This window comes from Schistocerca americana, chromosome 6 (genome assembly GCF_021461395.2).
Source record: "Schistocerca americana isolate TAMUIC-IGC-003095 chromosome 6, iqSchAmer2.1, whole genome shotgun sequence".
NCBI lineage: Eukaryota > Metazoa > Arthropoda > Insecta > Orthoptera > Acrididae > Schistocerca > Schistocerca americana.
This window is the reverse complement of record NC_060124.1, coordinates 317,344,755-317,357,703: the sequence shown is the minus strand read 5'-3', so window position 1 is coordinate 317,357,703 and position 12,949 is coordinate 317,344,755. Positions and strand designations below refer to the sequence as shown.

Here is a 12,949-nt window from a genome sequence, read left to right as displayed (position 1 = left end):
ACACTTACTTCTGATTTTTTTCATTTGAGGTTTAGCTCGTTTTTCCGCGCATATCTTCAATTCTAGCTGAAGGCAGTACGTAGATTGAGTTCTGCATAGTGGGTAATCAGAGATGAAGAACTCAAGGCAGGATCGATCATACGAAATGGGGAATTGATTCAGGCTTGTCACACGGAGGCATTTACTGGAAATATATTTAGCATTATCCATCCACCTTCTATTAGGTCGACGCCTACGTCCCTTTTAATCTCATGGATTCCAGCAAAGAACCTGACTGGTCCATCTACCATTCAGTCTTGTATTTGTATGTCCCGTCCATATCTGTTTCATTTTCATTTCCGTCATATTTCTTTCACTTCAGTTTGTTCCCCGATCCATTTATTTATTTTCCTGTCTATACCAGTAACTCGCAACACACAGCTCTCTTGCTCTATGAACAACTCTCAAGTTCCGAATAGTTTTCGCATGAAAAGTTGGTTCACTTTCGCAAGTCCAAAAACCGGCAATAATCACCGATTGGGAGTTTCCTTTTCAAACTCATCGGAAGCTTTGTTTCGAAAACCCAAATTAGTTTACCGAAAACTAATTTACAGGACCGATGGCCTCAGCGGTTTGGACCCTTAGGAATTCACACCACACACACAGACACAGACACACACACACACACACACACACACACACACACACACACACACACACACTAATTTACATCTTCTTATGTCCATCCAGTAGGCTTCTTCGACGACGTACTTAATTTGTACTATTTTCATTTCGATACACTAATTTTTGTTTTAGAATAATTGGTGTTCAACCTAATATCATGCTTGTCCTGTTAATTTCTTCCATTACTTGTTGAAATTTATGTGCACAGAAGGCAAATTGCGCATTGTAATAAGCAAAATTGTGATTTTTGTATCTGACACTCCTCGATGCAGACTGGCTGTTTAAATCTTTTGCTTATCTGCGTGAAATTAAAGTCTTTTTTACCGGTAAATAATAATAATACAGAATAAATAACCGGTTGAACGCTTTCGTAATAGAACCAAGTAGTTGCACAACGTAGAGAACATCGCGCTAAAGTGGTGTCACACGTAGCCCATTGTGCAGACAATTGTACTCCATAATGTGTGTCTGGGTTTTTTTTTTTTTTTGTACATCAGCGCTCAGATTCGCATTATTCTATTTTATATTGTTTTGTACGCTCTGAATGCTGTTGTATAATACGCAGAGGCTTCACATACTGTTTAAAAAAGTTTGTGTTGGAAAAAAGAAATTTCGCAACTTTTCGAATGAAATTTGTGTTAAGTACAGAACGAAATGGGTAGGTGTACTTAAAGAGATCCTCAGAGAGCAAATAAACGGCAAAGCTACGTACCAGTCATCCGAAGTAAAAAAGAGGAGAAGAAGAATATATCATCCATTAAGCCTCAGGTGACGGGCTTGAGTCGTGCTTCGGTAGCTCAGTTGGTAGAGCACTTGCCCGCGAAAAGGCAGAGTTTTAATCTGCCAGGAAATTTCATATCAGCGCACACTCCGCTGCAGATTAAAAATCTCATTCTGGAAACATCCCCCAGGCTGTGGCTAAGCCATGTCTCCGCAATATCATTTCTTTCAGGAGTGCTAGTTCTGCAAGGTCCGCAGGAGTTTGGAAGGTAGGAGACGAGGTACTGGCAGAAGTAAAGCTGTGAGTGCCGGGCGTGAGTCGTGCTTCGGTAGCTCAGTTGGTAGAGCACTTGGCCGCGAAAGGCAAAGGTCCCGAGTTCGAGTCTCGGTCGGGCACACAGTTTTAATCTGCCAGGAAGTTTCATATCAGCGCACACTCCGCTGCAGAGTGAAAATCTCATTCTGGAAGAATAATGAAGGCAGGAGCAAATATCAAGCATAAAACAAGTTTTTTCGTCCTGTTCACTCGATGAGCCGCAATCGCTAAACTGATGCGTCCGCACTAGTGAGTCAGTTATTAATCATTCCAAGAGCGATTGGAACTAGTTATTCAAAAATGGCTCTGAGCACAATGGGACTTAACATCTTAGGTCATCAGTCCCCTAGAACTTAGAACTACTTAAACCTAACTAACCTAAGGACATCACACACATCCATGCCCGAGGCAGGATTCGAACCTGCGACCGTAGCAGTCCCGCGGCTCCGGATTGCAGCGCCTAGAACCGCGGAACTAGTTATTTCTCGGCACTTTCAGAGGATAAATGGCATCTTAATCCATGCGGCTGAGAGTCTCATCTAGCAGCTTCGAAAAATAGTCTAAAACTTTAACAGGTGGCTTTTAAGCCCGAAAAATAGAGAAAATAATATCTGAATAGGATTTCGACGTTCGCTAATTTCTTGTATGTACTCTTGAAGCACTCCCCTTAGGGATGTCGTATCTCTCACGATATACTTTAACGAAGTGAAGTAGCTGCTTGAAACTGCGTTAGTAGTTAACTGTCGTTGTATTGTTGTAAACCTTATATATGTATGTAGCTGATTCAACCACAAAAATGAACAGGAAAGTCGCTCCTTTGGGGAAAAAAATGGGCTGCTGCTTCCTGTGTTGTACTAAATACGTATCTGACTGGGACATCACATACTGTTTGAGCGGAAATAGCCAAGCAGCAAACTGCGTTTCTTTTTGTCGAAAGCGGTCAAACAGGAAACACAGCTACGTTCACCGGAAAGTCGTAGCAGCGTTTTATCGTATGATTGCTCTTGGGAATTGCCGGAAATGACGAGATTAGTATTTCTGGATGTTGGAAAATTGCCTCTGTGAATGTTGCACTTGATCCGATTAAACAACTCTTTTCCTTCTGTGCTTAATGCCTTAGCGTGGGAGGCTATAATTATTCTAGTTTTCCGTCCGTAAATATTAACGGAGTTATTGTGTTTTAAGTGCGATGTTTTTGTGCCAAGGGTTGGAATGACTTTCTATTTATCATCCTTTGTGGTGTATTTACGGGTGCAAGTTTTTCTATATAATAGTGACCTCGTAGACAGATTTTTGTTATTTAATTATTATATGAGTTTTAAAAGCCTCCACATCATGTAAAGAGTTGGCACGAAATTGTTTCTAATTTGTTTGTAGTTGTTCACAGAGATTGCTTGTGAGTAGTTTCGTTTCCTCGAAACGAGGATCAGACGTTAAAATTGACTGGAGAAGAACATAATCGAGTAACGACATGCGTAACTGCTACAATGAAAATGTTACTCCTCGAGAACCTGTACGAATAAAGGATGCTAAGATTCAGTTACGTTTGACTGCTTTCCGCACGCTGCCAACTTCAACTCACAGACGACGCTGTATTGAATGCGTCTTACGCGGTGATAAGCGAGATGATTTCAAACTCTGTTGCATAAAACATTTCAGCGATGTGTAACTCTGCATGTACGTAAACTATTTGTAGCTGTAGATGCAGTGTTAGCTAAGGTTGGCAACGATCAGATATTGATCAGTATAGGTCTATGTTTACATGTACATCTAAAACGTCATCTGCTATCTTACGGTGTAAGGCTGAGGGTACTTTCGGACTTCGCTGTTTCGTTCGCGAATTTTGGGAGGCCTTAGAGTGAGCTCTAATTATTCTGATTCTCTCGTCATGCACATTTCGTGAGACTTACAGGCTAAGACTTCTCTTGGAACGTACGCTGTCAGTATTCTAACTGTAAACGTCTGTTAGATGCACTTTGCCTCTCTTGTAGCGTCAGCACAGCAGTTTACAGAGAATCTGCATAACGCTCTCGTGCTTTTTAAATGAACGCCGCTGCTCGCTGGATCTCTATCTCACCTTTTAATCCAAGCTGGTAAGGGACCCAGACCGGAGCAATACTTAAGAACTATCGAGCGAATATTTCGGAAGGTGCTTCTGTCGTGGATGAACTGCATATCCTTGACATGCTCCCAATGTATTTCATCCCGCTATCCTTTTCCTACAACCAGTTTTATGTGGTCATCCTACAGGGGTCGACAAAAATATGGAAACACAAAAAGAAACAACATATTTCCTTGACCAGTACGGTGGAGAAATTACGTTGGATTTTAAACAGTCGTCTCGAAATGGGTAAACACGGGTTCTGTGAGGCTTTCAAGGGACTCTTATACCATTTTTCTGTAAAATAGAGACCAGGTCAGGTAACGATGATAATAATAATGTCGTGTGACTAGGGCCTCCCGTCGGGTAGACCGTTCGCCTGGTGCAAGTCTTTCGATTTGGCGCCACTTCGGTGACTTGCGCGTTGATGGGGATGAAATGATGATGATTAGGACAACACAACACCCAGTCCCGGAGCGAAGAAAATCTCCGACCCAGCCGGGAATCGAACCCGGGCCTTTAGGATTGTCATTCCGTCACGCTGACCACTCAGCTACCAGGGGCGGACCAGGTAACGATGATATAGGTAGATAGTGTTCACTCATCCTGTGGTATCAATAGCTACGTGCCACATCGTAGGTGCGTTCTACTAGGTTGGCACTACGACAGACACCGACGACAGCGAGCTCTAGCCGGAGCGGGAGAGCTCTACGACCTCCGCTCCAGATTTTGCCCATTTGATCAAGAGCAGACGGCCGGGAGACTTCGCGTGCCATTGAGACTATGTACTACTTACGACGGGTCTCAGGCTTCGCACCTCAGTGCAAATTTATGTATTCATTTAATATTGCGAGATAGTAAAAGCATTTCTGAGAGCAGTACCGAGAATCTTACCTCACCTGCTCCTACTCACTTCCTACATTCGGCCTACCCGTTCAGTTTACAGGAGCAGACCCACGCGCCGCCTTCCAGGCGGGACACAAAACATCCTTCCCTAAAAAGAACCCCCAAGTTTCACATCTGGCCAGTGTGGTGGTCGCGGGAGACGCGACACGTCATCCTTGTGCTCCCAGAACCAATTCTCAACAATGGAGTCTGCGTGAACGGGGGTCCTTTCGTCACACTGGGGAACAAACACTGTACCGTGGGATGGACCTGACCAGCCAGAGTGGTCACATAATACTTGGCAGTAATGCCACATTGCAGAGTAACCTTGGGGCCCGTGGAATACCACTGTACGGTTGCCCAAATCATCGTCGAACGCACGACACGTTTCACTATTGGACGTTAACTCGGCCAGAAGTTGAAAACGGTATGATGCAGGACTCACCCGACGGAGTGGATTTCTTCTATTGCTCTATAGTCTAGTTTTTATGGCTTTGACGCCCATGTTAGGGACATTTGAATAAAAAATTTGTGGTTTTGGAGTTCCATTTCGCCCTGCAGTTCCCCGGTTTTGGAGCTCCCTTTCGCGATTGCGACATTCAGTGACTTTTGCAGCTGTCGTCCTCTTATTTTTCGTCACAATCCTCTCAAATGACCGTCTATGAAGAATACTCAACATAATCTTTCACCGCGGTGTGACTTATCGAATGACGTTTTTCCGCATTCCCTGTATGCGGTATAAACGTTTAAATTTTCTATACGGTGCCTCTTGAAGCACCGAACACTTTGGCTACCTTGGTTAGGGAAACACCCACCATACGAACACGAATTTGCCCATGTTCTAATTCACTTAGCCGGGCACTGTGGCCAAGCGGTTCTAGACGCTTCAGTACGGACCCGCGCTGATGCTACGGTCGCAAGTTCGAATCCTGCCTCGGGCATGGATGCGTGTGATGTCCTTAGGTGTTGGTTAGGTTTAAGTAGGTCTAAATCCAGGGGACTTATGAACTCAGGTGTTAAGTCCCATTTAAAGCCAATTGAGCCATTTAATTCACTTAGCTCCGACATAAAGCATTGACAACTGCGCAGAACACCGTTGTGACCACGACTGACACTTGGGATCTATTGAAGATATAGCACAGGTGCCGTTTGTGGTCAAATACAACAGCGCAACCTGCAGGCGTGGACAGCATCTGCATCTGTGTTCAAAGATGCAGTTTTTTGCGATGTTTCTATATTTTTGTACAACCTGTATAGTTTATGTCGAACCTGACGGTTAGTCCTAGTGTTTTACAATTCTTAGGGCAACTGTTTCCAGTGATTTATCATGAATAGTGCAATCGAGAAGTAATAGGATCCTTCGCCTGTTTATCAAGATACACTATATTTATTTGAGTTTAGAGTCAACTTCCAGTCTTTACACTAATCGTGCGCAACTGTCTTCCGGCGTTGTAACTCTCCGGTATACACCAGCATCGTTCGTGAAGCGCCTCACAGAGTTTCCGACATTACTCACTGGACTATTTATACACTACTGGCAATTAAAATTGCTACACCACGAAGAAGACGTGCTACAGACGCGAAACTTAACCGACAGGAAGAAGATGCTGTGATAGGGAAATGATTAGCTTTTCAGAGCATTCACACAAGGTTGGCGCCGGTGGCGACACCTACAACGTGCTGACAAGAGGAAAGTTTCCAACCGATTTCTCATACACAAACAGCAGTTGACCGGCGTTGCCTGGTGAAACGTTCTTGTGATGCCTCGTGTAAGGAGGAGAAATGCGTACCATCACGTTTCCGACTTTGATAAAGGTTGGATTGTAGCCTATCGCGATTGCGGTTTATCGTATCGCGACATTGCTGCTCGCGTTGGTCGAGATCCAATGACTGTTAGCTGAATATGGAATCGGTGGGTTCAGGAGGGGAATAAGGAACGCCGTGCTGGATCCCAACGGCCTCGTATCACTAGTAGCCGAGATGACAGGCATCTTATCCGCATGGCTGTAACGGATCGTGTAGCCACGTCTCGATCCCTGAGTCAACAGATGGGGACGTTTGCAAGACAACACCCATCTGCACGAACAGTTCGACGACGTTTGCAGCACATTGGACTATCAGCTCGGACACCATGGCTGCGGTTACCCTTGACGCTGCATCACAGGAGCACCTGCGATGGCGTACTCGACGACGAACCTGGGTGCACGAATGGCAAAACGTCATTTTTTCGGATGAATCCAAGTTCTGTTTACAGCATCATGATGGTCGCATCCGTGTTTGGCAAAATCGCGGTGAACGCACATTGGAAACATGTATTCGTCATGATGGTATGGAGTGGCACTGTACACGTCTCGGTCACCTTTTGTTCGCATTGGCGGCACTTTGAACAGTGAACGTTACATTTCAGATGTGTTACGACCCGTGGCTCTACCCTTCATCCGATCCCTGCGAAACCCTACATTTCGGCAGGATAATGCACAACCGCATGTTGCAGGTCCTATAGGGACCTTTCTGGATACAGAAAATGTTCGACTGCTGCCCTGCCCAGCACATTCTCCAGATCTCTCACGAACTGAAAACGTCTGGTCAATGGTGGCCGAGCAACTGGCTCGTCATAGTACGCCAGTCACTACTCTTGATGAACTGTGGTATCGGGTTTGAAGCTGCATGGGCAGCTGTACCTGTACACGCCATCCAAGCTCTGTTTGACTCAATGCACAGGCGTATCAAGGCCGTTATTAGGGCCAGAGGTGGTTGTTCTGGGTATTGATTTCTCAGGATCTATGCACCCAAATTGCGTGGTAATGTAGTCACATGTCAGTTCTAGTATACATTTGTTCAATGAATACCCGTCTATCATCTGCATTTCTTCTTGGTGTAGCAATTTTAATGGCCGGTAGTGTATATAAAGTAATGGTCGTAGAATACACTCTTTGTAGTGCTTCTGAACGACTTTTATGCATGTCGATTTCGTCACGCAAGGAATTATCTGTTGAGTTATAGTGTAACGGGTGTTTATTTATCGTGACGAGACGTTAATGGGTTTGCTCATTGGTTGTTTGCGCAGGCTACCTGCTGACGCGCGTCGAGGGCAAGATCGGCTCCCCAGAGAAGCCGCTGTCCGACCTGGGCCTGATCTCGTACCGCAGCTACTGGAAGGACGTCCTGCTGCAGTACCTCTGCAACTTCGGCGGCAAGGAGCTCTCCATCAAAGGTACGGCGTTTCCCGCAACCAGTCCCAGCTATCGCGGCCTGTCTTGCCGCGCTGGCGCCGAGTCGTCGTCTTTGGTGCCACTACTGTAGTGTCAGTCGTTTATTTTATAGACAACTACAAGAGTGATTCGAATGGAAACCTTAAAAGTGCAATAAAATTTTTGTAAGTTTTACTGGCAGTTTGGCACTTGGCAGGAGCTGTCATTGTACGTTAACAAATTATTAAAAGTTCAACGAAGAACTAGCCAAAGTTGGAAATTTCACTATTTTTATTGACTCCATCACTAGTTTCGGGTCAGAACCCATGTTCAGATCATCGTAACATAGTTAAAAATGTTATTTCTAAAATTGCAAAACCCATGACAAAAATGTGCGAACACACAGTTCCAGCGCATACATACATTTTTGACATGGTTTTTCCATTTTCAGAAATACCATTTTTGACTGTGTTAAGATGATTTGAAAATGGGTCCTGGTCCAAAACTCGTCATCGAGTCAATAGAAACAGTGAAATTTCCAACTTTGGCTGGTTCTTCGTTGTACTAGTTATAAGAAGCTGCTGACCTACAATTATTCCAGTATGCTGGAAGTTCGTAAATCTTTGAACAGTTTGTGATACATTTTTTCATAACGGAATTAAGCTGTAAATTAAAATAATCTGCTTACCGCTGGGACGAGAGAGAGACAGAAATTGCTTACCATTATTCCCTCTGTGCAGGAGTAACTTAGGGCCACGTTAATTTTAAGACAACACCTTTGTCTTTTTCCTGTGGTTTTTCTACAGCTGCCGTCGCATTCCACATACGCCATCCGTCGCCATCGGGTTATATCTTCTCAAGCGTCTTCATCCTCCTCCATTTCTCTTTTGCTCATGGCCTCCTTTACCCCATGGAGCCAGACAACTTTCGGTCATCCTGTTCTCCTTCTTCTTTGAGGGCGGTACGTCGAAATCTGTTGTTCGCATTGAATGCCCATACCAGAGGCGGTGCCGTTCTTCTATCCTATCTGTTTCTTCCGTGGTCTTGCCGGGATATTCTACATGATCTGAAATAGTCCATTTCTACAACTCTCGATTTGTTTTCAGTCACATCCCTACGCTGTTATAGACTCTACAGTAGATATATAGAACATCTTCCTCACTTTCCAACTTATCCTGGAAGACCATAACATAGGATTTAGCTTCTGGATTGCTGTTTTCACGTGGGCCACTCTTTGATGTACTCGGAATTGAATCTTGCAATATGATGCTACTCAAATATTTAAATTCGTTACATACCATGATGTATTGGCAATCTGCTCTTACTTTTCCTACACTTTCTCCACTTGCCTTGTGAAAATTTACTTTCAGTCCCCACTTATCGTATTGTTCTAATAATTTTCTTGGCATAAAGCAGGTATCGTCCTCTTCACAAGTACCGTTAACTTACAATATGGAAAGAACAGTGGGCACATACATTGATCCTTTGTTATCTGAATACCCAATCCTTCGCATTTTGTTCTCCGCATGTCTAAGGCTTTCTGGGTGTGTATTCTAAACAACGTAAGAGACAAGCGGTATCCCTACTTCAGTCCTGTTGTACCTTCGAAAGGCTGTGGCAAAATTTTATTCCCCACTGAGATTACACATCCTGCAGACATATAGGTTGCACATATAAGTGGTAGTCAAATGAGAACCGAGCATCGGCCACAATAGGACGATGGAATGGTTCCATTCAAAAGTAGTCACCACACGCGTTCAGATATTCATCCCAGTGGGAGACGAGACGATCAGTCGCTGTTTCGTAGAACGTGGTCGGCCTCTGACAAGTCTACAACCGAACCCACTGTTGCACTTCCTCGTCAGACTGAAATTGATATCCATGCATGTCTTTTTTCAGCTCTCCAAAGATGTGAAAATCACACGGTGAGCGATCAGGGCTGTGCGGAAGATGTCACAGCGTTTCCCAACTAAATCGTTGAAGCGTAGCCTCCATCCAATTGGCAGTATGGCGACGGGCGTTATCGTCAACAAGATTTTTCCGGCAGACATCATTCGTGGGCGTTTTGAGTTTATGGTACGCCACAGTTGCTACACAGTGTCTCAATAGCGCTGCTCACTGATTGTTATTTCATACTGGAGGAACTCGACGAATAGAGGGTCCTTGCAGTCGAAGGAGGAACTCTTCTTGACCCTAGGTAGTGCCGCCATTTCGACCCCGAGGACAAACGGCAAACCCAACAGTGGGAACATGCTACATCTCCCTGCCAAAGAAATACAAAGCTGTTTACACAATAACCAGCAAGTTCATGATGACCTCCTCCTTCAACGGCAGAGGCCCTCCGTTCATAGAGTTCCTCGAGTGTGGAACCAAAATCAGTGCGCAACAATATGAAGACATTTCACAGAAACTGCGACGCGTCGTAAAGTCAAAACGCCCATGAATGCTGTCTGACGGAATCATTCTGTTGCACGATAACGCCCTCTCACACACTGCCGACCGTTTTCTGCGAAACAGAAAATTTGTCGCCTCGTTTCCCAGAGGGATAAGTGTCTTAAGGGGGTAGGACGTCAAACGGGCCGACTTGGAGCAGGAGAGGCATCACACGACATTTTAATTTCCAGTGTCTATACTTCTACAAATAAGTTCATAACACTTTGTCATCATGATCAGGAAGGATTCAGGATTCACACTCATTGCAGTGGAAGTTCGAAAACATAACGAAATAATTTTTTTTACATGCGAAATTCCATTATTTTTTTCACTTACTAATGGCTGCGTTTGTCGCTGTAGGTACACTTTTCTTCGTAAGTTAGAGAGATTCTTCGATGAATTTTGCACAGCATACATACCATACTTACAGGTGTATTAAACTCTAGAATTTATTTAATTTATGAAAAAAGGAATGAGCTGTTATATTTTAAACTTCATGTTTAGGAAAACACAAATTTTATAGTTAATTACCTCAATTTTTACCACAGTTTTTAATAGATTTGGAAAATTCTAGAGTTTCATACACCTGTAAGTATGGTTTGTATGCTGTGCAAAATTCATCGAAGAATCTCTCTTACTTATGAAGAAAAGTGTACCTATAGCAACAAATGCTGCCATTAGTAATTGAAAAAATTATGAAATTTCACATGTAAAAAAATTACTTTGTTATGTTTTCGAACTTCCACTGCTATGAGTGTGAATTCTGAATCCTTCCTGGTCATGCTGACAAAGTTTTTTGAGTTTATTTGTACAAGTATAGACAGTGCAAATGAAAATGTCCTGTGGTGCCTCTCTTGCTCCAAGTCGGCCCGTTTGACGTCCTACCCCCCTTAACACGTGTAGTCATTACGTTTGACTGGAACCATTCTACACTCTCGCTGTGGCGGTTGTGCGGTTTTCATTTGACTGCTTCTTATAAATGCAGAGTCAATATTGCTGATCCTATAGCGAAGAGACATGACGCAACATTAATATTTCTAGGATACACGAAGGGAGCTTCCCTGCGTAAGACGTTCTGGGTGCTGTACGCCTCTTCTGCGCGGTGTTCATGGACCACTAAATGAGGACTGTGCAACGTCTAGCGCCAGTGCGAGACACGAAGGGCGTGGGGAGGGCGTGAGGGCGTAACCGGCGGCCTCAGCGGATACTTTTACAGGCCGCGAGCCCGGCAGGGCGAACCGGTTCCCGCGAGCCAGTGCGTTGCCCGGAAGACGGGGTCGCGGAGGACGCGACACCTCGCCGGCTTTGGCTCTGCAGCGGAAATTCGCCTTCCACAGAACGGACGCTCTTAGCGGAATGGCCGCTCCCGTCTGGGAAGACAGGCGCTCCACTCACGCGATTCTTCGCTTCCCAGTACAGCGCGGCGCCATTTACCGCCTGCTGCCGGGAAGTTCTACATCTACATACATACTCCGCAATCAACCATACGGTGCGTGGCGGAGGGTACCTCGTACCACAACTAGCATCTTCTCTCCCTGTTCCACTCCCAAACAGAACGAGGTAATAATGACTGCCTATATGCCTCTGTACGAGCCCTAATCTCTCTTTTCTTATCTTTGTGGTCTTTCCGCGAAATGTAAGTTGGCGGCAGTAAAATTGTACTGCTGTCAGCCTCAAATGCTGGTTCTTAAATTTCCTCAGTAGCGATTCACGAAAATAACGCCACCTTTCCTCTGCAGACTCCCACCCGAGTTCCTGAAGCATTTCCGTAATACTCGCGTGATGATCAAACCTACCAGTAACAAATCTAGCAGCCCGCCTCTGAATTGCTTCTAAGTCCTCCCTCAATCCGACCTGGTAGGGATCCTAAGCGCTTGAGCAGTACTCAAGAATAGGTCGTATTAGTGTTTTATAAGCGGTCTCCTTTACAGATGAACCACATCTTCCCAAAATTCTACCAATGAACCGAAGACGACTATCCGCCTTCCCCACAACTGCCATTACATGCGGGCCCCACTTCATATCGCTCTGCAATGTTACGCCCAAATATTTAATCGACGTGACTGTGTCAAGCGCTACACTACTAATGGAGTATTCATATATTACAGGATTCTTTTTCCTATTCATCTGCATTAATTTACATTTATCTATATTTAGAGTTAGCTGCCATTCTTTACACCAATCACAAATCCTGTCCAAGTAATCTTGTATCCTCCTACAGTCACTCAACGACGACACCTTCCCGTACACCACAGCATCATCAGCAAAGAGCCCCACATTGCTATTCACCCTATCCAAAAGATCATTTATGTAGATAGAAAACAACAGCGGACCTACCAGACGTCCGTGGGGCACTCCAGATGATACCCTCACCTCCGATGAACACTCACCATCGAGTACAACGTTCTGGGTTCTATTACTTAAGAAGTCTTCGAGCCACTCACATATTTGGGAACCAATCCCATATGCTCGTACCTTAGTTAGGAGTCTGCAGTGGGGTACCGAGTCAAACGCTTTCCGGAAGTCAAGGAATATGGCATCCGTCAGATACCCTTCATCCATGGTTAGCAAGGAGGCGAGTTGCGTTTCGCAGCAGCGATGCTTTCTAAAGCCGTGCTGATGCATCGACATAAACTTTTC

General features: G+C 44.7%; 1 protein-coding gene across 1 annotated transcript in view; it reads left to right on the top strand.

Moving 5' to 3' along the window:
- LOC124619281 (histone acetyltransferase KAT7) overlaps positions 1-12,949 on the top strand; it is a 581,212-nt gene that overhangs the window by 553,449 nt on the left and 14,814 nt on the right. Inside the window, exon 9 of the mRNA XM_047145550.1 lies at positions 7,753-7,899. Within this exon, the coding sequence (XP_047001506.1) occupies positions 7,753-7,899 (147 nt within the window). The remainder of the gene's footprint in view (positions 1-7,752; positions 7,900-12,949) is intronic.